This window comes from Phlebotomus argentipes, unplaced genomic scaffold (assembly GCF_947086385.1).
Source record: "Phlebotomus argentipes unplaced genomic scaffold, Phlebotomus argentipes genome assembly contig_15, whole genome shotgun sequence".
In the NCBI taxonomy this organism is placed as follows: Eukaryota; Metazoa; Arthropoda; class Insecta; order Diptera; family Psychodidae; genus Phlebotomus; species Phlebotomus argentipes.
Window position 1 is genome coordinate 4822123 of NW_026776181.1, and position 24700 is coordinate 4846822.

Genomic DNA, 24700 nt, shown 5'->3' on the forward strand with positions numbered 1-24700 from the left:
CCTTCTGGTGATGCATTTAGAATGCAAATTTATGCACAAACTTCACACTCACTACAATTCACAAAGACATATCATTTGCACATCTATCAATTACCTTATTAAAGGTAATTATCATCAGATTAATTGATCGATCACTCAATGATGGCAATTCCAGTGTATAATTGAAGATAATATTCATTAAGCTGCTGAAAATTGTGCTGTTAAGATTCCAGAAAACAACTCATGACCGCAAATCGCCGGCGAATGTTGATTTATAACTTAGAAAGTGAACTCAAATGTGATTAAATCGATAGCGATAAACAAGAAATTCCCGAAATTTCTTGTTTTTTTCTCATACTTTCATTGCGCCAAGAATGTATTATTCGAACAACGATTAAATATGTATTACGTGATTTTTGCCATTGAACCATTTTTTGTGTTCTTTGGCGACCAGAAGTTGCTCCACTTCCTGCAAGTCCAATAAATTTGTTGGAGACAAAAGAGTCGTTGGGTGAGTTTGACCGTTGCAAATCAAGTTCTTGCTGAAATAATTTATTCAGTAGGTTAATCCATGCGAGAGAAACAGAGAGAGAGATCTTGACAAGCCTCCAAGAATTTCCTGGGCGAGTTTTGATTGCTTTTACACCAAATATTTTACAATTGTGTCAGTGTGAAATTTCATGTGCTAAATCGTTTAGCAATGCAGATGGGAAGCACTTTATATGGATTGCAGTCTGGGGCAATATTTAACCTATCGATTGGTGGAGTGAAGAATAACTGTTTGGGCCTGTTTAGATAATTATGACGAGATTTGCTGGCCAATTTCACTGCATCTCCTCCCCAAACCATCCAATTTCAGTGGCATTTCGTGAGTGGTGAAGGATGAATGTGCGACTAGTGTTGATTCTCTTGCACTTTTTTGCAGCATCACGGGCATTTTCCGTGCATGACAATGCAGCGCGTGAATTGGGAGACTTCTCTGTCGAGGATTCTCAGAATGAGATTGATATTGATAGTGAGGATGAAAAGCAGTTTTCCGTTTCGTTTCTCAATGTGAATTTCAACTGCAAGAACATCATCATCGAGACGGAGTTTAATCTCTTGATGCTGCAAGAGAATCATCTTTATGTTATAAACACAAATGATAGTGAAAGTTCTCTGGCCAAACTGGCCACTCTTGGAGATTTCGCTGCTCCGCCGCTGGATGCAAAGGTGAATTTTGCCACACCCTGTGATACAAATAATTGCTACTTTAATAATTCGCTCTTCAGGCTTCCTTCTGGACTGATGACAAAATAATCATCGTACTGGCGTTCCCCACCCACTACAATGTCTACAAAGTGGCCTTGGACAGATCTGGCGCAAACTTCTTGCCACCCATTCAGAAAATTAGCATAATTGAGGAGATTCCCGTGAAAATTGCCCTGTATCACCGGCGTGAGGAGCTCTTCTGTCTGCTCGTGACCAAAATAAGCGAATATCGGGGAATTTTGAGGTGAGACGCCAGAGTAGTGTGACGAATTTCTCATTAATATTTATATGTTGCCACCCACTCAACCCCTCAGATTGTTCACTTGGCACCTAATGCACTTCAAGGAAGTAGTTCATCAATATGTTTCCGGGATGACTAATGTGTTGCACACTAATTGGCATGATAATGAGCGTGCTGCCATTGCGACGGTCCATCGTGGGCGGGAAAAGGTGGAGATTCACCTGCTGGACGGATACAATCTCAGCCAATTCCAGACCCTCCACGCTCACGGGCAATTCGTGCGGTTCGTCAAGACGTCAGACAACAGCTCTCTACTCATCTGCTCATTATCTCACCACTGTGACATTTATCAGTGGATGGAGAGACGCTTCAATCACTGGCGGCGTGTTAATTTGTCCGGTGATTTCCATGATTTTCACACTGGGCACAATGTGATAATTTATCGATTTAATCACACACTATTTGTGAGCAATCGCGTGGATTTAATGCCAATTCGATCAATTAATTGTACCACAGCACGAATTTATTTGCACAAAGTGCACGACAGCGCTACAATTTGGGCTGTGTCGGTCTTCCTGGAGCCGCCACACACGAGACTCAATTTCATTAAAATCACCCAAGTGGGTGGCAATGAGGACAGCGAGCAGCCATCCGGGCGACACCTGGATGAGATTCAATCATTCACGAGATTCCTCGGTTGTGCTAATCAACTGAAGAGACAATTTGGCGCAATTTATGGGAGCATCACGAAAATGTCAGCACTCAATCAGCTAATTTTGCGCCAAGACAGACCAGTCGAGCTCTCCGGGAAGTTGACTGTGAGTAATGTTACTAGAGTGAGAGAGAATGTTACTATTGAACTGGCAAAAGTACCAATGAATATTTCACAAACACCCACGGAACTACTGAAAAATGTGGCTCATCTCAATGCACACAAATTGAAACTGGAGACAAATAGTGGGAGTTCCCTGGAAAATTCGAATCGACTACGCAGAGATGATGGCAACCAAACTAGGACGAATGGTGAAAAATTGACTTCAATCAATGCCGAAAGAATTCGCGTAAGAAATTTGCGAACAAACAGTGATAAATGGACAAAAGTTCTTTTGAAAAGATCGTCCAGTGCCCAAAATGTCACCATAACTGCACTGAAGAGCCTCCGCGTGGCAAATGCATATGTATCTGGCACCGTCAATGGAATTCACATGGAGCAAGTTCTCCACAACAGTTCTCATTCACTCCTGCAGAACAAGACCATCCACAATGCTAGCTACAAGAACTTAATCGTGAAGAATTCCATCAATTCCATTCACATTGACGACTTCTTAGGCCAGTTCGCCAAGGGACGCAGTCTTCATTCATCCGGTTTACATGTTGATCAAGTGATTGTGGAGAAAATTCAGGGGATGGACTTCGATTCATTCTATCACTCCCTCTTTTTGCGTAATTCCTCTCGTGAGATTGATGGAAATTTAACTTTCCACAATGTGACCACAGTGAAAGACGCGAAGGCGGAAACCATCAACAGTAAAGCCACAGACAACCTTGTGTCGCTGCACACAAATCAAATCATCAATTCCACCATTCGCATCAATCAATTCCGGGTGGAGCACTTTGAGGTTGACACAGTGAACGGCATTGAATTCAGTGAGAAGAATTTGGCACTCATCGGAAAGGATAATCATCTCGAAGGTAGGAGACTCTAATGTGGGTGTATTTGAGCCCGAACAGGCGTATTAGTGGTGGATTTCCCTAAGGAGCTTTCGCAAAATTGAATTGCAAATTCCACAATGCAAATTAAATGTCACAAATCAATTTATACAGGGGAAGAAAAGGCTACTCAAGACATCACATACAGAAGTGAAAATTTGTTTAGGACACCCCAGAAATTTAGGCCAATTTTCCTTTCAGTGCTAAAAGTTCGATATTTCTTATCGAATTATATGTAGATAATTCTTATTGAGAAATTAAAATTCATTGATCAATGAAAATAGTCCTAAAATTAGATGTCCAAAATTAATAACCGCTACTGTACATTCAACTTTCATAGATTGAGAAGCAATATCGCAAGCAGTGATTTGCTTTCAAATAAAAAATCAGGAAAGCCTCTTTCGAAGAAATGATTCAAGAGAGATTTTGTAAATATCATAAAATATGCATGTGACTTATTTGGTAGAAGGTCTTTGATTTTTCATTGAAAAATGAAGGCAAAATGTTATATCTACTGCTAAAACTATTCTCCGTAATGCTAATTATCTACTGATTACTCAAATGGATTTGAATATCAATTGAAAATGCTTGGTCGAGTTCTGTGAACTTCCAAAGATAGACTCTGATGATTTCTCGACTGAACAAGGTCCACTTGTTCACATATTTATTATTGACGAGAATATATCGACAAATTCTGCCAAATGTGTTCAGGTAGTTGAAAATATTGAACATATACTCTCTGATTTTTCATCGAATCTCCCCTTCTGGCGTTTTCATTACATTGAAAGGGAGACTTTTCATATAATCTGAATATTGAACATGTTTATCAACAACCCACTCACGCATTCCCCGCCCGCGTTTCAGGTCCAATTCAGCTGTACGACTTGTATGCGAGGGATTTGGTGCTTTCGGAGGGCGATGAGGAGAGCCCAGATCGAATTATTGGGACACATATTGATGACTTATCTCAAGTGTATATGGGTCAAGTGACGCTAAAGGGAAATCTTCACGTTGGCACACTCAGAGTTGCCAGCAAAAATAACTTCTTCGTCGACCAACCCTTCAACTTGTCCAGCCTCGGGGACTTTTGGGATGTAAGAACGAATCAGGATTTTAGCGGCAATGTGATTTTCTCCGGCAACATCACAACACCCCAACTTCAAGTTGACTTTGTGAATCAACACGCAGCCAGAGATTTTCTCACGACACGCCAAGAAAGAGTGGGCAACATCACGCTCTTTCTCACTTCAGCTCATGTGGCGGGAAGTGTTGAGATGGACGAAAGTGGCCAGACATTGGCCAACATAGTCAGTGAGTCCGTCGTGCGTGTCAATGAGAGAACAGTTGTGAAAGGCGTGAAGAACTTCACGGGTCGCATTCACGTGGGGAATCTCATCACGACTCACCTTAATGATGACCTCATTGCAAAAGTGGTGTTGAGAAATTTCTCTCGGATGGAATTTCCCAGTCCGAAACACTTTTCCCACCTGCATTTGGCAGAAAATCTCATTGTGGGGGCAAAAAATGTGAATATCAATAGTGTTCTGGCGAGTGACCTTCGTGAATTGATTGAATCGTGTGTGATGATCGATGAGGCTCAAAATATCACCTTCGTGCAGGCAAATGAAATCCAATCACGAGACATTGAAGTGGAAAAGCTGAATACTGTGCCATTCAGCAAATCAATAAGCGATATTGAGAAGATGAAAATCCACGTGGAAATTCAGGGGAATGTCACATTCCGCAGGAATGCACGGCTCAGCTACGTGAATGGGGTCAATCTGGAAGCATTTCTGCCTCTGGTGGCTCACAAGTCGAAAGCTCTGCAAGTTGGAGGGACGAAGAACTTCACAGGCGACGTCAAGATACTCAAGGAGTTCACAGCGGGTGCAATAAATGGTCACAGTGTGGAGAATTGGCTGAGAAATGCCCTGGTCAATGGCACGAATCAGACTGTGAAGGAGAAATGGACGGTGGGACACCTGAAAGCTCCCAAAATCAATGTGGATACCATAAATGGGGTCAGAGTGAAACACCTGATGGACTCCGAGGGAAGTGTGCACTTCGACGAGGACCTGCATGTGGAGGAAATGACGGTGAATGGTGGCGACGTGTTCGGCAGAATTGACATTGACTTCGACCAAATTGTCGAATTGCTCAAGATGCCCAACATCAGAGCGTGGAGTGAGCTTCGTGTCGAGAGGGATGCTCACTGGCCTCTCATCGGCAGTCTCTCGCCCCTCACTGAAATCCTCACAAACGCCCTGCATGCTCATGAAGAGCAGGAAATTGGCGGAGAAGTGCACTTCACGAGTGCTTCAGTGGACAATCTCACAGCCCGTATGAGACTCAACGATGTGTCCGTGGAGACCCTGTCTCGAGACTCAGTGCGACGGACGTCGAGCAGCCAAAAGATTACCGGCCACAAACACTTCCTTCAACCGATTGGGGTGCGAAATCTCATTGCGAAGGACTACCTTAATGTGCCAATTATAAACAATATAGACATACTTAAGCTCAATGCCACAATGCTGAGACGCAGCGAGAAGAGCATTTGCATTGAAGATTCCTGGACATTCAGGTGAGAATTCAATATAAAACAAACATCAAATAAATTGTATTACTAAATTATCCCTTGTTTATTCCCAGGAATATATTGAAGGTGAATGATTTGATGGTGCACAAGAGAATCAATAATGTCTTGCCTGAAGATCTCGCCACAGCCCTTGAACGCCACGATAAATATCTTCCAGCCACATTTTTCAACAATCTTACCATTGTGGGAAATTTAACTGTGACCTTTGTGGACAGAATGCCACTGGATCATCTCATTAACGAACGAGTGAAGAAGAGGGCAGAGAAGAATCAAGATTTGAAGGGCTTAATTACATTTAAGGATGTGATTTTAGCTGACTATGCCGACGTTTACTCCATCAATGGCATACAAATCAATTCTCTCTTCCTCAAGAGAGCCTCTCACGTGCAAGATGTCACCGGAGAGAAGGTGTGCCTGGGAAATTTACGACTTCTTGGGCCCTCAAGTGTCTCATATCTAAATAGTCGAGACATCGTGGAGATGCATCACAATTCTCTGTTTTTGAATAAGGATCACAGTGTAGATGATTACGGATTCGAGAGAGTTCACCTGAAGAATGCCCTGAAGGTGAAGGAATCCCTCAATGGAATTCACCTGGACACAATCAATTACATGGGAAACTCGAGTCATAAAATGAAAGACATTGAGGAGGAGATTCAGAGAATAATTCAAAATATTCCCGATGGATCGACATTTGTGGTGGCAAAGAAGAAACGCTTCGTCTACTTTGACTACGTGAACTCCACGGCCTCGATGGCGGGATTGAGCCCCAGAGTGGTTCGTTCTGTGAATATTGATGTGGATTTCGGCGGGGTGAACCTGACTGAGTGGCTCTGCTCGCGACGGTACAGTGTGAAAATGCTCGAGGATAGTAACATGGTGATTCGCCGTGTGGAAAGTGTGTCAAAAGGCAGCCAAAGGGCATGGAGTGGCGTGGAAATGGCAGCTGGGAATCACGTACAAAATTGCATTTCACGGCTTGAGACAGGCGAGAACACCACAATCACATTCACCGTGAGACACGCTGGAAGGGTGGCGAAAATTGAGAAAATATACCAAGGCGGACTCTCTTACATGGCCTTTCTCAAGATCAAGACGACCAGCAACGGAGTGCTGGCCATTGTCGCCACAATCCGCGGGAATGTGACACGAATCCAGCTCGAGAGAGTGAATAGAGACACCCCAGCTGTCTCCACGCTCCACACAATATCACTTTCTGCTGAAAACACCTCAATTCACGTGATGAAAGCCAAGGAGCACGTGCATCTAATCGTGGGCGTGCCCAAGAACACCCTCGATAATTCAATTTTGGTGTACAAACTGACGAAGAATGCCACAGAATTTTCACACAGCCACAGCATTGGCGGGAATTACGGCATGATCAGGTGCAATGATGCTCTTGGCATGATTATCCTGGGCAACAGAGGAAGCCATTTTGTGAATATCTACAAATTGGATGACGAAAGTGGCGAGTTTAAACTTTTCCAGAGCATCAAATTGCAATCAACTCCTCGTCTGCTCAACACATTCGCCGTGGCGGAAAATCAATTTTTCGTTATCACACTGGAAAATGATAATTTTCTCATCTACAAGTACAACTACATTGAAGTAAGTACACAAACTTTCCAATTTTTCTTGCTGGCAAATTTAAGGGAAAACAAATAGAATCGCGGAAATTCGATGAACTCTGGCCAATAATTAGTATTCAATCCCATCATGTTAATTTTCAATGCGAAATTTCTGCTAATAATATCCTTAGATGGACGAATCTTTGGAACATTTTGAAAAGCATCTGCTTGAGGGTGAATTTTATGCTTGAAAAATTTCACCGTCAACATAGAGATTAATTGAGAAATAATTTGAAAACCGTGAAAAACAAAAACAATGCTTTCATCAATTGGAATTTAAATCCTAGACGAGATTTTCAACTTCATCCTTAACTAAGTCCTATACTCACTCGTCTGCAGCTCATTATTATATCAATTTAATAATTCTGTACTCTTTCGTTTCAATAAGAAATTGCTGAAATTGTATTGTTTGACTGTCCAAAATTCCTTCTTCATCATACAAATTTATGCAGTTTTGATGTTGTGAGAAATTTGTGCTATTTTTCTTTGAAACACAGAACATTTCCATTATATTCTCACATTTATTTGTGAGTAGGTAATTAAGTGAAAAACTATTTGTCCTACTCAGTCATATGGAAATACATTCTATTTGGAATGTGAATCGGAATTTAGAGAGCGTTAAAACAAATGTAATTGTAGAGGTAATTTTAGAGTTTAATGAATAGACTGATTATTATGGCTAATGAAATGATTGCAAGATATGCGAGAGTGATGAGTGAATAAATCAGAGAATCTAAGCTTCCTCTTCCCGCAATTCCATGGCATTTCACACACAAAACATGGCAAAAATCGAGGCTAATTGGTGGTAATTGGCAATTCCAGGGCTGGGTCCTTATCTGTGTCAATCAATATCCAAATATTGAATCAGTGACACCCTTCAGCTTGGCCAACGAGGGATACTTGCTGGCGATCGCCGCCGATTCAGCCAGAGTCATCGCCCTCTTCACACAAACGGAGGATTAACCAATTTTCCACACGCATTATGTCTACACATTATAATTTATTTATTGCACTATAGTTTCCATTTAGTGTTTTCTGCACATATTGTTGCCTGTTGTCCATCTGTCGTATTCATCAATAAAGCATAAGTTTAACTGATTTGATTTCTTTTGTCATTTCATCTAACTTCCATATAGATTTCACACAATAAATAACAAGGTAAATATATCTTGGAATGCATTCTCCTGATAACTTCCACCTGGCTTTGCACTAATATATCATAATATTATCTCTGATAAATCTTTTTTTTTTTCAATAATTATTCGCTAGTGAGTAACTTTCTGGGCGCGTCGTCTCTCCACAATCTACGGGTTTTGGTTGCTGGGTCGTGCCGGAAGGGGTGGTGGGATGCCTGACCTACCTGGGATCGGGGGCGGTGCATTGCGACGCATTGGCAAGGGTGGCGGAGCTCCAGCTGGCGGCACACTCTTCACTGGACTGTGAGTGGGCGTCGAATCGAGATCGTAGACATCGTTAGCCTGTGGCGGCAATACTGGTGCTGGTTCCCGAGGCTTCGGGATGTCCTGAAAAGGGTACAGAAAGTGAATAAGAAGTCGCCTTAATGCAGATTACGCACTAAATACTTACAATATCATCGTTGATCTCCTCATAAATAGCCCCTGTGTCCGCCGGCGGCGATGATTGCGGCACTGGTGACTCACTCGGCACTACCGGAGGCGGTGGCGGTCGAGTTGGGTGCATTCCAGCCGGTGGCGGTGGAACGACAGGCTTCGCCTTGCCCAGAATATCAGCCGTAACACTAATCACGCCGGCTCTCGAGGGCAGATGCTTGGGCGAAGCCTGCGGAGACTTCGGCAGAGGAGGTCGCGATGGCGGCGGTGGCTTAGCAGGCACTCCCGGAGCAGAAGGTGGACGCATTGGTACTTCAGGAATGCCCAAGCAATTGTAGTCAGGCGTGACAGAGTTGGTCAGACTGCTGTCACAGAATGGCACGGTGTTTGGTGAGCAGATGGCAATCTCTCGCTCCACCAGAGATAGCCAATTGTCCGTCTTGAGTTTCAGCAGCAGCTCCACGCCACAGATCTGCAATCGCTCTTTACTAGCCGCCGTGAGGGCAGACTGACCGTCCCGGAAAGTCACCCACATTGTCTCCCTGACATATCGCACGAGAGTCACTTCACCGATTTCCGCCAGCTCCTGAATCAGCGCCGTCATAATGTTCTCATCATAAATACTCCCCTCGCCCTTCTCATCATCGCCCGCGTCTTCTGTCTGCACCACAATGGTGGCATCCGGTGGTCCCAAATCGGACATCACCTCCTGGAACACCTGCTGACGGCAATTCACATCAATCTCCGACACTTCGATGTCAATGATAGCAATCACGGGCCGATGATCACTCTGCTTTAACTCCGATCGACCATAGTGGATCAGTTGGCCATTTGTCCAGTTTGGCGACTTATCAGCGTCCGGATGTGGCTTGCGACGCTTCCACAGAACACGATCTGTCCACGCCGGAGCGCGACACTTCTCACTAGTGTCATAATCATCGCTAAACAGATCATACTTATACGTGGGTGGGAATGTAATTTCCCCTTCGAGAAACTCCCCAAACACATTTCCCGCCTCTTGTTGCTTTCGCAGTTGATCATTCTCCAGCACAGGCTCCAGTTGTCCCTGCTGCACGTACTCCTTGATCTCCTCCTTATCCATATCTATTCGGTAATTGAAGTCGCCGCACCAGAAGACGTAATCGTGAGATTTGAGAGATCTGCCCATTGGGAAAGCAATCTTCCTGGTAATTTCTGCATAGTCGGCATTCCTCTCAGTCACTTGACTTTGGCCAGCTGCAAAGTGAGCACACACGAAGCAAATGGAAGTGCCGTGAATTACGAATCTTATGGCTGCAGCACCCTTATTGCCCGTCGCACCACCCAGTCCAGTCTTCACCGAATCCACCGCCACATCTCTGATGTACTGTGCCTGCTCCGGGCGCACAAACACAAACAGACACACGCCAACCAGCTGTTGACTCGTGAGGAGAACATAAGGATTCTCGCGACTCATCACACGCTGCAATTCCTCAGCCCATGCCTTGGCATTGTCCGAACTGGCGGCCACAATATTGCTGGCATTGAGATCCACAATCTCCTGGAAGCCCACCGCAAACACATCTATGGGCATCGCCTCCTCATCCGGCGAAATATCCTGACTCACATCCACCAGCGATTTTGTGCGCGCCAAAATGTGCGAATCGAGCAGCCAATCAGCCAACGAGACATCCTTGTACACCACCGAGCGGAAGTGCTTGCCGCCATTTACATTGTACGTTCCCACGGCGATTCGCAGAGGTCTCGGTCGGACGTACTCCGAGTATCGCTTGCACATCTCCCGCAGGACAGGCGTCGGAGCGTGCAGCATATTCGAGGGCAGCAGAATTCGCGCCCTATCCGCCAATTCAGACGACAGCGTCGAGCCCACAATGAGAATATCGATGGCCTCCTGCTTGGAATTGTCCAGGAGATTGTTTTGAATGGTTCTGGCCGCACTTCGAGCGCCATCCATGAGCTTCGATCCACCCTGAATTGCTCCCGTTCCGGCATAAATCTTGCTCACTTCGTTGCCATTGTTGATCCACATTTGCTTAAACACCTCCTCAAATCGTCCCATCATCTGCTTCTTGTCCGCCAATCCCAAAAGGGCAATCTGCTCACTCAGCACATCCAGGCCAAAGTATGTCTGCACACAGTTTGTGCGATCCAGACAATCCAAGCAATTCGTCCTGATCACGCCGCGTTGCTCTCGCATCACCTGATCATCCGCAATGAAGAACAGCCCGAATGGGGCACAAAGACTCTCCAGGCGACTCTTTAACTTCGCGAGGGCTGACATATTCCCACCACGGCACTCCTGATGGTAATCGTAGACAATGTGAGGAACATCCATGTTGTCTGACTCCTTATGATGACGTTGAAATTCATTGCTCAGCATTGCCTCACCCTCTTTGCTCCCAATCAGACTCGTGCCCAGGAGATTCACGATTGCGTAAGCGTTGTAGAGATTCCTCATCATGCTCATGTGCCGATCAAAGGCGACTCTTGAGGCCTCAAAGCCGCGAGAGAGTTTCACCTTGTGTGAGCCCACTTGGACGCCCGGCTGCTCCCAGAACAGCGGCACAGAACCTCGCGTCTGCACGTAGGATGTCACGTCGTTGTCCAGATAGATCACTTGCTCTGTCTCCACAAAATTCGCCACGTGTCCCTCGTCATTCGTGCCCCTCACGTTGAATCTCGTGCCCGCTCGCTCGCAGCTCAGTCGCGAGATGATGGCAGCTCGCGCCTGGCGACTTCCCGCGTACACCGTCCTGATCTCCACGGAGCCACAGACAGCCCTCAGCAGCCAGAAGTCGCAGTCCACGCTGTACCGCATCAAGTGAATGTGCAGCATTCGATTCCAGAAAAATCGATTGTCGGTCTCCGTTGTGCGGCGCTTTCGCTGGGCGCAGATGGTTATGTCGAAGATCTGCTGCTTCACCGGCGATGTGCTCCATGCAAAGTAGAAAGTGCCCGAATTGAGGAGCTTCCGCACCTCAGAGATCTTCTCCTCACTCAGCACTTGATGCTGCAGCGAGACAAATTGCGTCTGAGTGATGCGAAACACCTCAGCGTCCGCAATCTTGCCCACACTTATGCATCCCGTCACCAGAACGAGGAACAGCACCGAAGTCTCGCCGGCATTGAGCTGCAGAACGCCTAGGCATCCGTAGGCGTCCGCAATCTTCACATATTGCCGCCTTATTGCGTCTGTCTCCTGGGCGGCTGGAAAGAGAAAAAAGTACACAGCACATCAGTTAATCACCTTTTACAGTCCTTTACAACTCTAATGGGCTCTAATATAGAGAATGGTTTGATATCAACACAATTATCAGGCGGTTTGAGATAAGGTTTTACAATATAATGGATATTTAAGCTTCAGCAAATTCTGCTGAGTAAATGCAATATGAATAATGCAGACAGAGCAAAGAGCTGAGTAGCGGGATTTCACATCAAACAAAACCATGGGAAAGAGACTTAATGATTCCGGGAAAGTCGAGACCTCGAGCGAAAGTGAATGGGCGTCTTTCACGCTAAACTGCCCACAAAGTCCGCCGCTCAAGCATAAATTCTCGTGTGCATCGCTGTTATGTAAGGCGAGGGTGGGGGCGCTTCAACGCCCCCAAATTCTCTATCAAAACACAGCCCGGGAAGACGCGCAATACTCACAGAGAACAGCCACGGCCTGGGACTCAAACAGGAGAGTCTCGGATTTGTTGCGATGCTCAAGGATGACACTGTGCGGACTCGGGGGTTGTTTTTTCTCCAGCACACGGAAACCCTTTGACATTGCCATCTTGCTTTTTGCTTCGCAACTTCCTCACGCGCGCACAAACTCCACAAGATCGCTTCTGCTGCCTCTCACTGGTCTTCTGATTGCGCTCTTCTTTCACTTTCTATTGCACATTTGACTGGAAATTCTGCACTCTCGGCGGAGCCACAATATTATCTTCTTTACTCTCCACGGCCAAACAAAAAACTCTCCGGACTAGAGGTGAGCGCCGAGTGGATTTCAAAGGGCGCCTTCGCGGTGGGGAGAAAGTGTGGTGAAAATTTAAGGTGAGTTGCATAACCTCAAAAAACTTTCAGTGGTTTCATCGCAGTTCTGAAGAAGATTTCAGAGAGTCAATTTGTGGGTGTAAAATGTCTAAGCCGGTGAAATATTACTACGACTTGCTATCTCAGCCATCGCGGGCGATGCTGATATTTCTCAAGGTGGCCAAAATTCCCTTTGAGAGCGCCCCAGTAGCCCTGCGGAAGGCCGAACACCTCACCGAAGAGTTCAAAACAGAAGTCAATCGCTTCCAGAAAGTGCCCTGCATCAATGATAACGGCTTCAAGTTATCAGAAAGTGTGGCAATTGTGAGGTACATCAGTTGACCTGGGGTCACAGACAGGAATAACTCATGGAACTCTTGTAGATATCTCGCGAGCAAGCACAACATCCCGGACAATTGGTACCCGACAGATGCGAAGAAACAGGCGCAGGTTGATGAGTATCTCGAGTGGCAGCACAACAACACTCGGATCAGTTGCGCTCTGTACTTCCAACTCCTCTGGCTGAAGCCCCTGATGACCGGCAAGAAGCCCACGCCGGAAGCTGTTGCTGAGCATCAGAAGCGAGTTGAGGACACTCTCAATGTCATCGAGAATGTTTGGCTGGCGAAAACACCCTTCCTGGCCGGCAATGAAGTCACGGTGGCGGACATCTGGGCTGCATGTGAGATCGAGCAACTCATCCTCACGCCCTATGACTTCCGCAAAGGACGTCCCAGGCTCTCGGCCTGGATGGACAAGGTGCGCGCCGCCACCAATCCGCACTACGATGAGGCCCATCAGATTCTCAAGAGAATCTCCGAGAAGACTGCGAAGCTGTGAGCAGAGCTCTAAGAGCCTGTTAATCCCCGGTTGAGGTGCAAATACAATTCATTTATCTGTGGGAAAAATGCTTGACCTTTGAACACATTGTTTACTGCCTCCGCGTGAATCGCAGATTAGCGTTTCCTGGCCACACTTCGAGATGGCACCACGCATTTGGGTATCTTTTGAATGGCAACGAAAAAAGTGTGTACTTTTCCAGCATTTTCTCACCAATTATTTACACTAAAAATGGTTTTACATTGACAAAACGAAAGAATGCTACATTTTTTAGTGCTTTAAAGGATTTTAAGAATTAAAATAAACTTATGCTCCGTAAAAGACATACGAAAATGAATGTGTGAGGATGCGCTTGCCAGGCTTTCCCAGGATGTGGATGAATCTCGGGACGCGACATCACTGGCTCCTGATGGAGAGGATTCGATTTGAGGCGGAAGTCGCTGTAATACTCTCGCATAGGCTTCAGGCACTTTGGCTCAGCAACAATCTGTCGCTGGATGGAAACACTCTCAGTTGTGCTCCATTTCCACCTCCTCCCGCTTCACCTCGGCGGACTCCACATCCTCCCTGGCGCCCAGTGTGGCCTGTCGCCTCGGCTGGAGTCGCTTCGAGTCGAACTGAATGAGCGAAGTGGCTCCCGGCGACTCCTCCCTGAAGTCCGGCACTCCCGGATTCAACTTGTACTTCTTCTTCTGCAGCCGATCCGCATTGGCAAACACATCGTGCCGCTCTGTCTTCTTCCACAAATAGTAGAACTCAATCAACTCTGGCACTTGCCGATGCGGCAGGAAATCCTCGTGAATGCTGCGAAACACCTTTCCGTGCGCGCGGATGCCTTCCTCGAACAGCCGGCACTCCTCCTCCGACCACGGGCGGCTCGCCGTGGGTGACACACTCGTCTGGAGGTTGCTGAGAGCATTCTCGGGATCGTATTTGGCGTGCAGGAGTGAATAGAGCGCTGCTTCGCTGTCACGCAAGTGAATCCCACGCGGCAGAGCGGCCAAATCCATGCCATTCTCATCACCCTCGGCATGGCTCTGCCTCTGGCCCGCTTCGGTGTCCGCGGCCCGCTTCAGGAAGCCCTCCACCGCCTCCGGCGACACCGGTGTGGGATCCCACAACAACTTGTCCTCATCAGGAAGGTTATCTGCGTCATACGGCGTGAGCCCCTCGGGAATTGTGGCCTGCCACTTCGCTCCAACCATGACAATCTGACAGTGGCCCAGCAGGAAATCCTTCTGCGCCGAGTCATCATCCCCCAGAGACTCCTCGTCGTCATCACAGTCTTTTCTCGTGGCGCCACTTGAATCCGGCATCTCAGGATAGAGCTTCCTGAGCGCAGACTGTGCTTCCTCCTCCTCCTCCTCGCTAGAAATCGACGCCACGTCACTCTCCGCTTCCGAGCCAGACCGTGAGTACTGGCAATTGTACATCTTCAGCACCTCATCCAGAGGCATCTCGGACTCCATCTGCAGCGTGGACAGCTCGGCGTTCGGATCCTCAGACTCCGCCTTGGCCAGCTCCTCCTCCTCTTCGAGGGTGCGCTCATCATCAAAATCGTGCACCATCATGTCCACGTCCAACTCGAACGTTGCGTCCGGAAGGATCTCTTCAGGCGCTCCAGAACCGCGCGCAGTTGTTCTCGCCGGGCCACTGGTGCGCCTCAGTTTCACACCGGCGGCGGACGGAGAGGAGCGGCGGCGTCGCGATGGTGCCCTGACTTGGGGCGGAGGCTCCAGTGTCCGCACTTCCGGCGGCTCCTCAGCGGTGGCTGTTTTGTCGTGCTCCATTGCACTCGAATCCATAAATGCGCACTTTACCCTGGGCGTAGCGCTCAAGAGATCATCTGACACTACACCAGTGATTGAGGGTTCACCCTTGGGGATTTTCCGCGGCGAAAAGGCGTGAAAAACACACGGAAAATTTTGTTTAGAGACAACTTTTTACGCGCACGATCGCCGTCCGCTGTCAAACTGCGAGCGCGTCTCCATCAGTGCGAGCGAGACAACCATACAGATATTCACCGCTGTGGTGAAATCGTGGTGTTGGACTCTCCTAACCTCACTCTCTGCAAGAATCCTCCTGGGAAGATTTTCTCAAGAAAACAACAAATTTCTCAGCAATCGTCCGACCATGGCTGCTCAGGTGCCGCTAGATTCCCTTGACAAGGACCAACTGAAGACGGTAGGGTAGCAATCACCAGTGGAAATCACTCATAACGCGTGTTGTTGTAGTTTTCAGACTTCCTCATGTCGTACAACAAACTCTCAGAGATGTGCTTCATAGACTGCGTCTCGAACTTCACGGACAGAACAGTGAGAAATGAAGAGGTGCGTACACTTAGAGATTTATTAAAAAGTCTGTCCTCCCGAATGATCAATCACATTTGTAGGAGCGATGTGCCCTAAACTGCATGGAGAAGTACCTGAAGATGAATCAGAGGGTCTCACAGCGCTTCCAGGAGTACCAGATGATCGCCAATGAGAATGCCCTCGCGATGGTGCAGAAAAGCGGGCAGTTACCAGGCTAGTAGTTCTCCGGGAGAGCGTTAATGGAAATAAAATAGTTAAGGATTAAGGACAGTTCGTCGGCTCTTAGTGTTCCCTGTCGCGATAGCTGCTCGGCGCTGTGTTCGCTCCGAAGGGATCCAGGAAGCCCTCAGACTCAGAGATGAGTGCATGCTCGAGAATCACTCTCCCCTCCTTGTACTTCTGGGAGTCTTCTGTGGCAAACTCGTACATCCATCCCAGCTTCGCCTTGCAGTTCTTGCACAGCACGTCCCTCACCATGTGTCGACCTGTGAGCATCACACGCTCCTGGACATTGCTGAATGTGAGATTCACGACTTTCTTGAACAAATAGGCGCGACCTTGAAAGAAGAGAAAGCACAGAAAATTAGATTGATGAGTCTTTCTTCTACCCGGACACACTTACCCGTCGCTCCAGTGAATCTCGTGCTGATCAGCTCGCTCTTGTTGGTCAGATTTGTGTCGCAGGACGCGCACGAGTACAGCTTCGTGCCGCCAATATGGTCTAGAAAGATTCTGCCCATGATTTTTGGAGGATAATTCCTTTTTCACGCGTTTCTTCACTGATTTCTTTGTGCGAAAACAAACGTCAGCTGATGCAGTTCGCGAATCGTCCGTCGCAGCAGTACTGGCGCACTTCTCCGTGCAAGAGAGGGAAAATTTGAATTCAAATTGCCAAACTTAACCCAACGAGCCGAAGACTAATTTTTCATCACTTTTCCTGCTCTTTTCCGCTAAATATTGTACTTCTTCTGACAAAAACTCAGTAAGAAAACTTGAATGTCTAACTTCTATGCACTTCACTAAATCCGGTTCAAATCACTAACTCTTGAGTGGATTTGCACGGCGCCATTTATACAATACACTTGAGTGTTGTACTCATGAAGTATATTATTGAAATGGAATGGTTTTTTATATAATGCGAAATCTATGCATTTAAGTGCACAACAATACTTTAACTGATCTACATCTAAGTTTGCTAGTGAATCAACCAAAAAGCTAAAACTTTTGCGGACTATAGCACAAAAATCAACTATATCAATATGCTGAGTCTCAACTTTTGAGACTCAGCATATTGTGCTCGTTGGGAAAGAAAACACGTTTAATTTCCTACTATTTATGTATTTTTCTCATTTCTTTCAATATTGTATAATATTCATCACAACAATGACATAGTATAACACATAATTACTTTTCTAGAGAATATTTCAATGACTTGTCACTTGTCCACTTTTCATCATCAAAAATGGCAATATGTACATCATTTCTTGCCCAAATTTACCCATTTTTCACAAATAATCGCGAAAAACATTTTATCAGTACTCTCTACTTCACCTTTTCTAAAATATATACTGGAATGTGTGAAATATGTAGCTATTTCCTAGTTAACACTCATGTAACAGTTTGGATTTTATGTTTATTTATCGATCTTGCAGTTATATTTTTTTTTCATTTTGTCAGAAGTACATTTTTTCTCTATATGATTTCATCATTGACATCCATATTCAAGGGAGAGAAACTTAGAAGAGGAAAGAACTTAATGCGTATAGGAAGAGAAACAGCAATTTTGGAGGGGGTGGAAAAAGAAAGGAACTCTCTTAGACCATCGCAAAATTCCGTTTGCCAAGCTTTTGGCGCTGCACAAAACATCCACAAAATTTCTAAATAGTGTGTTCAAGGCACATTTAGTCAACAAGAATTCCTACTTCAATGCAAATACTAGTCCTTCTCTCGAAAAATCCCCAACATCCTCCGTAGGATAAATTTATAATTGTAACAAACACAAGAATCCATAGGCCGACAGTTGATGAAACTCTTTGCCATCTACCGCTATAGTTTCAATGCTCCTTCCTCTCAACTACGCTTTTTTTTTACCTCTACTCTCAGGAAAGCGAGTGCGAACCCTGTAATTTCTCCACACTCCTTCCAATTTATTATTCAATTAACAATTTATTGGCTCAGAGGGAATTGAATTTCAAAGGAAAAGCTGTCTTCGAGTTTGCGAGTAATTAAAATCAAATTGTATGGAAGCAACATGTAATACTGATGGTGAAAATAAAGGGGCTCATGTAAATATTGTCGAAATGTATAATGAAATTTGTGCTTAGAGCTCACTTCAGTATAGTAAAATAGACACTGTATTACTTTAGCGGGCTTCAGCATTGAGACACGCCCACTTCTATGCTCCGCCCAGTCGTTTGCTCACAAAATGTCCCGCCAAAGTAAAACGGTTCCAATGTTTATGTTGCAATAAAGAAAAAAACAAATCAGTGCAACAAATTATATCCTTCATTTCTCTAAATATCGCAGAAATCGCTATTATGAACACTAAAGTCTAAAACTTATTATTTACACATTATGGAATCTTTTTTCACATAATCTTTCCAATCATTGTAACTCTAAATTACATTATATCCTCACAATTTGCTTGTCTGGCGATCAATTCGAAAAAGGATTGCAATACAATACGGATTATTTTCTTTTACCTAAATGTGTGTGTGTGTGTGTGTGTGTTTTTTCACTATATTCCTTCCATTAATTATATTGTAAAACATCTAAGGTGGTTTTCCGTCCAAAACTTGATGAAATGATTCTCTCTTGTTTTGCTTCATGCGCTAAATTTTGCATCAAAATGTACTTCCTTGAGGCTGGAGATTTTCACACCTCAGCGACTGGACTTTTTCTCTTGTTAATTTATCGACCGTGGGTCTTTTCTCAAGATTTTCATATATTTACAAATTGCTAAGACTTCCCACTCTTCAGTGGAAATTACCACAATTATAATATCTTTGTCCTCTAAGTATATTTTAGACACCGTTTTTATGGTAATTCCTCCTTTTTTCCCTTTCCCTCTCTCTCTCTCCCTCTCTTTCTCTCGTCTATTTAGTATAGTTACTGATTGTCGATAGAATTTAATTAAGTTCATCTACTTTTCCTTTATATCATATTTTCTACCATTGTTTGTGTGACTGATTATTTTCTGATTCCTGAAGATTACATGAAATATTGCAACGAGGAAACGGTAAAATCTGGGTTTTGTCGATGAAAAACAAGTCCTTATATATATTTGTGTACGATTGATTTTATCTTTTGGCTTTGGAGAAGACAGAGGAAGTTTGTTATGGCACATTTACTGTGTTTTCTTTTGTACCACACAATCAGTTTAACTGTTGAAAAATGTTTCTCTGAAAACGCGTCTTTACAGCAATTCCTTTCGTAGAAGTCATATTGAAATATATATGCATAGTTCCACTACAATATATCATCACACTATTTCTAAAGAGGTTCTTTTTACATTCAATTCAAAAAGTGCTTTGCTTTTTCATCATTTTCAATTTCCATTATCAATTACTTACTTAACTATTTTCTAAGTAATGGTATTTTGCCTGTCCTAAACATGCTTCTCTCTTTCTCTCTCTCTCTCTCTCTCTCTCTCTCTCTCTCTCGCTTGTAGCGCTATAAAGTAGGTCTCTAAATTGTTGCAGAGGTGGAGTTTCTTATTCCTTCCCAAATTGGTTTATTGGCACAAAGAATGATTCAGAAAAGGTGTAGCTTTCAACAGAGTTACAAAAATTCTCTCTAAAATGGACGATAAATAAAGTAAAAATTCGTGAGATCAATAAAAAATAGATTATATATCTCATTATTAACATTAATATCAATTTCGTTCTTAAAGTGAGTATAGGACATTTCACTTTCTTTCGGGATTCATAAGCGGGATGGGTCGTAAAACACCGCGTCTTTTCATAGAAAAAAAAATCAAAAAAAATAAAACAGATTACAATCTGCTAAATTCCTCCCTCACAAAAATCCATACGACTAAAGTATTCTCCATTGAAGCCACTAATTTTATGACTATTTAGTTGCTCTTCTTCACTATTCTTATCTTTAGAAATATATTATCAGTTTATATACTCTGGTTATTATCTACAAAATGGGAAAAGTGTCTAACCACAGATATTATTAAGTTATATATTCTTTAATTAATTCTCAAGTTTCATCTTTCAGTTTCGCCACTAAATTTCATCTAAGAGTTGTGTGTTAGGCCATTAAATACTGTTTTTCATGTTTTTTTTTCTCTCCTTCACAAATTCGCGCTTGGATGCTCTGAAGATTCCTTCCTTAGAGAGATTCAATGTGCATTCCTGCACTGTTATTAACACTGGAAGATGTCTGACTGTTCTCCGCACCGGAAGCATTGAACAACACCAAAAATCCATCCGATGAGATGCAAGAACGAGATTCTGACTCCTTCTCCAGCAAAGCGCGCCCCTGAAATGTTTCGATTCAGGAGAGTTAGAATTGACATTTGCCCTCCCATCGCGCTTTCGCCTCATTACCTTCGCTCTGTGCTCAGCCAGAGCACTCCTCACGGCATCGTGCTGACGCTGAAGCTCATCGCGACGCTTCTCAAAGGCCTGGGTCAGGCGCACCCTCTCCGTGACGCCACGGCCCACCAGCGACGACGCCACCTCGCGCTTCATCCGCACCAACTCATCGCGGTCACGATGCACCAACGCCAGGGCTTTCACCTCATTCCGCCTGTCCATCTGCAGCTTCCGCATCACTTCGCTCGTCTCCTTCTCCAGCAGCGTCTGTAAGCGACGGCAAAAAGCGCCAATTAGATCAAGATTCTGACGATAGTCAGGCTGAAGAAAACGTTCCGTAATGTGATGATTTTAATTATAGGCAATGAAAGGCCGAGGAATGAAACCACCGCGCAATCATCACTACATTAGCACAGATATTATTAAAATATCGTGATTATTTTCAGTTTCCAACTCAGCATTGTCTACAACGTTCATTCGATTTTTCCAATAATTACTCACATATTTAAGCATTTACCTTTACTTTACCCATTTCCACATCAATGCATCATATTTGTCAAGTTACAACATTTATGTCTCAACATTTACTCAGGCGCTCTTCCGAAAGTTACCATCATTATAATATAGCAAATATCACCAGATAAACAAGACAAATTGTGAATGTGTAATAGAAGATTAGCATACAACATGAAAGTTTATAAGATTCCAGTACAGCAAACTTTTGTACATTGTATTTAACTTGAATGTCTCAGGCAAATAAACCACACTTGTAATTCTGATAGTTGAAATTATTTCAACTTCTTAGACTTCACACAGGCTCTTTATTAATTTCATATATGTGGCAAGTGAATTTCCCACTCCCATCAAAGGTATATTGTTCATATATTCTCGTCCTTCTGTGCCAGCAAACTCGCACAACATTGCAAGATGATTGCAAAAAGTAGACTCACATGTACATATAGATTTTGCAATTGAATGAGAAACTTGTGTAGGAGTTCTCGAGAAAACTTCAAAGCAATAATTCTTATACGTTCCAAATATACACGCCAAAATGATAAATTGATAAATGAATAAAACATTTGGGGCATACCATAAATTGGTGAGATAATTCCACTTACTCTCAGACGTTTCATTTGATTCGCTTGCGAATTCCTCAGAACTTTCTCTGCCGTGTTGTAGATTATCTCATGGTACTTCTCCTGAATCTCCCTGTAGGCAGTGGCATATTCTCGGCAGACGGCCAGCAATCTCTCAGAGTGGCTCCTTGTGATGCCCGCCCGCTCCTCACTCTCCCCATCCGGCGAGTCCACAATATCACTGGGACACGGAGGAACTTGCAGATTCGTATCACTTCTGGAAAGACAGTGCACAAAATGTAATCAACAAGTCTTCTTAGCCCAAAAATTGGCATGGAAACTCACATATTTTTGCTGCTCAGACGCTTCACAAGTTTATTGCTCATGTAGAACTTGGACTTTTTGTCACTCTGTTCGCTGTTCTTCTGCGCCGACACTCGCACTTTCTCCTTGTCGTGCTTCTTCCGCAAACTCTCCAGCTTCTTCTCCATCTCACATCTCTTCTCGCGTATCAACTTGTGCTCCAGGATCTTCACCAGTGGCTCAGCCACAATGGCATCCGCTTCAGTCGCCTCAGCGGACTTGCTGGAGCTCGACACCGACTGATCCACTGACGCCTGCTGAACAACAGTCGAGGACACCGTCGTGCTTGACGCTGCCGTTCCACTCGTCATCTGCACACTCCCGCTCGCCACGGAGGCATTGAAGGACACATCAGAATCCCCATCAGCCAGGATTTCCACACTCAGCGACGCCGACGGAGCGATACTGATGCGATGCTTGGGACTACCAGACACTCCTTCGAGCACCTTCAGCTCCTTCTTTGGACCTGTAAAGCCACCAAATACATCGTCATTGTGCACGGAACATTCAAAGGAGGGACAATCTTACAGCTATTTGGAACATCATCTTCAGCTGTGGGCTCCATATCTTCCGTCAGAACTGCCAACTGTTCAGCGCGTTTCTCCAATTCACTCTGATACTTAATTGGATTAGCGAGAGCCTCAGCAAAGTCCGATAATCCATCTGGTACATAATCCTGCGGAGGGCAAAGAATAGAGGAATAAATAGGGATGGCATTGAGGATTATCAGTATGGGCAATATTCGGCTGAATCAACAAATTTATATCAACAACAAATTTATTCGACTCTAGAAGCATAATCAGAGCCAAATTGTACAATATTTTACCCTTAAGTTATAACTCAAAATGATACAGTATTGTGAAAAATAAAAAAAAGATAAAAAAACGGATTTTTTTCCGAAAAAATCCCAGGTCTTAATAACTTCTTCGCTATCGTCAATTCTCCATACTTTTCAATGTTTTTTTTTTAGTGTCTTTTCTTCAGGATTTCAAATATTTCGCTACTATCCAGTTATTCTGGTGTAATCTATTTGTTGAAGCTATTTAGACAAGAAAAATACCGAATTTCTAGTCAAAATAAATATGTTTTGGACTGTGTTGTGAAATTCGATTAGTTTCTACTCAATTTGGCCAGTATTTGACTAAAGCCATTTTTTCGGATAATTAGTTTTGTAGTGCGCGAGTGGTTAACTGTGGGGAAAACCCACTCGTGGGTCCATTATTTGTGGCCTTTTGTTGATCTCACACGGTGGCTGAGCAAATAACGTACCTTCACAACAATGCAGAGGAAAAGCGAGGCCAGGGTGAGTGGTTGACCCAATTCCGTCCGAAGAGAGAGATGTCGATATCCTGGACAGAGTCCAATGACAGGAAGAACACGATGACCAATAAACTTGCCGCCCTCTTCGTACGCCGTGATGCGAACGCACGCCAATTCAGGAAGAACGACCTAAAGAGTGTCCAAAAATAGATAGGCAAAAAGGCGAGAGATTTTATCACTCAAGTCAAAATCAAGGCAGGCAGAGAGGGGGAGAGAAAAAATTGATACAAGACCTTTTTGAAGACAAATGGCTCCTCATCGTAGACAGGATTAATTCCATTGTCTCGGACTATTTTTGTGCGAAACTTTTTCCTCACGGTGTCCGCCGGCAGGCCATACATATCCACCTCGACGTACGTTCCCACCTTCTTGTCGCTGAGGAACTGACCAGACAGCACCGTTATCGATACCGTGCCAGCAATGATACCATCCACCTACGAAATGCCAGAGAAAAAATCCAAATCAATTTCGGTATGACAAGAAAATAGAAAAATTCTTCGGTGGAATTCAGGACACCCAGTGGGATTCCCTCTCCGTTCGCCCAGTGGGATTATAGAATGAACAACTGTTGATTGGAAGCATCGAGCATCTGACATTGAACAAGAGAAGAGAGCGAAAGAATTTGTGTCAGAGGCCCAAAAAAAAAAGAAACTCAAGTGGAAATATTTTCCAAGTCGCTGCATTCACATTTTCAAGAGAGAGAGAGCTTTCCATCGGTTGGCACTAAAACTCGTGAGCATGGAAGCGTACATGCTGAAAATCCCCATTTAACTCACGCATTTTTCCCTCAACCACATTTCATGTACAACTTTATACCGTGAATCGCCACAATGTCAATCAAACATTTTCCTGCTTGACTTACTGTACTCTCGGCGAAGGGATCGAGACGCCTGTCTGTTCTGCGCATAAACTCAGGCTTCAACAGGTATCCGCAGCGGTGGTTGTACTCAAAGATGCCCAGATTGAGCTGCATTGCGAGATCGAGGGTCTGGTAGTTGAGCGCCACCAGCTGGCAGCCGGCGTTCCAGAACAGTTGTGGCATGAAGTTGGAGCTGTCGAAGCGCGTCCCCGCCGGATAAACCCTGGACAATTGGTGCTTGTTGTAGTTGACAAACTCTATCGGGCGCTCCTTCAGCAAAGTCGTCGCCTGCTTCTCATCGAACGACGACATCTCATAGTAGCGATTCTTCTCTGTGGTCGTTTCAATCCCGCGAGGCATTTGGCAAAGGAAGAGAAGGGAAGAAGGAGG

At 44.6% G+C, this 24700-nt stretch overlaps 7 protein-coding genes across 8 annotated transcripts in view; 3 read left to right on the forward strand and 4 right to left on the reverse strand.

Annotated features, from left to right (window-relative positions):
* The first annotated feature begins 439 nt into the window (after positions 1-439).
* Positions 440-8503, forward strand: LOC132262852 (uncharacterized). Its single transcript, XM_059762296.1, has 6 exons — positions 440-1191; positions 1251-1474; positions 1545-3163; positions 4046-5762; positions 5831-7385; positions 8228-8503. Exons 1-6 carry the CDS (start codon positions 862-864, stop codon positions 8366-8368), a joined length of 5586 nt encoding a protein of 1861 aa, XP_059618279.1. The 5' UTR covers positions 440-861; the 3' UTR covers positions 8369-8503.
* A 105-nt stretch (positions 8504-8608) lies between these two features.
* LOC132262853 (synaptojanin-1) lies at positions 8609-12942 on the reverse strand. Its single transcript, XM_059762297.1, has 3 exons — positions 12628-12942; positions 8993-12183; positions 8609-8928 (listed from the first exon to the last, which is right to left on the reverse strand). Exons 1-3 carry the CDS (start codon positions 12752-12754, stop codon positions 8710-8712), a joined length of 3537 nt encoding a protein of 1178 aa, XP_059618280.1. The 5' UTR covers positions 12755-12942; the 3' UTR covers positions 8609-8709.
* Positions 12943-12997: 55 nt separating this feature from the next.
* On the forward strand, positions 12998-14292 carry LOC132262855 (glutathione S-transferase theta-1). The gene is made up of 2 exons (XM_059762299.1): positions 12998-13325; positions 13380-14292. The coding sequence occupies exons 1-2, from the start codon at positions 13102-13104 to the stop codon at positions 13834-13836; spliced, it is 681 nt and encodes a 226-aa protein (XP_059618282.1). The 5' UTR covers positions 12998-13101; the 3' UTR covers positions 13837-14292.
* A 53-nt stretch (positions 14293-14345) lies between these two features.
* Positions 14346-15801, reverse strand: LOC132262854 (mesoderm induction early response protein 1). The gene has a single exon (XM_059762298.1). The coding sequence runs from the start codon at positions 15639-15641 to the stop codon at positions 14346-14348; it is 1296 nt and encodes a 431-aa protein (XP_059618281.1). The 5' UTR covers positions 15642-15801.
* A 64-nt stretch (positions 15802-15865) lies between these two features.
* On the forward strand, positions 15866-16418 carry LOC132262857 (mitochondrial import inner membrane translocase subunit Tim9). The gene is made up of 3 exons (XM_059762302.1): positions 15866-16020; positions 16071-16166; positions 16229-16418. The coding sequence occupies exons 1-3, from the start codon at positions 15970-15972 to the stop codon at positions 16364-16366; spliced, it is 285 nt and encodes a 94-aa protein (XP_059618285.1). The 5' UTR covers positions 15866-15969; the 3' UTR covers positions 16367-16418.
* On the reverse strand, positions 16168-17180 carry LOC132262856 (protein yippee). The gene is made up of 2 exons (XM_059762300.1): positions 16771-17180; positions 16168-16705 (listed from the first exon to the last, which is right to left on the reverse strand). Exons 1-2 carry the CDS (start codon positions 16886-16888, stop codon positions 16431-16433), a joined length of 393 nt encoding a protein of 130 aa, XP_059618283.1. The 5' UTR covers positions 16889-17180; the 3' UTR covers positions 16168-16430.
* Positions 17181-18242: 1062 nt separating this feature from the next.
* The window catches only part of LOC132261562 (1-phosphatidylinositol 4,5-bisphosphate phosphodiesterase classes I and II), a 51288-nt gene continuing 44830 nt past the window's right edge, over positions 18243-24700 (reverse strand). For both annotated transcript variants that reach the window (XM_059760432.1, XM_059760431.1), the window contains exons 13-20: positions 24314-24642; positions 23685-23885; positions 23401-23580; positions 22660-22807; positions 22114-22597; positions 21811-22045; positions 20705-20959; positions 18243-20636 (exon numbers count right to left, since the gene is read on the reverse strand). In XM_059760432.1, the coding sequence (XP_059616415.1) occupies positions 20487-20636; positions 20705-20959; positions 21811-22045; positions 22114-22597; positions 22660-22807; positions 23401-23580; positions 23685-23885; positions 24314-24642 (1982 nt within the window). In that variant the 3' untranslated portion in view covers positions 18243-20486. The remainder of the gene's footprint in view (positions 20637-20704; positions 20960-21810; positions 22046-22113; positions 22598-22659; positions 22808-23400; positions 23581-23684; positions 23886-24313; positions 24643-24700) is intronic.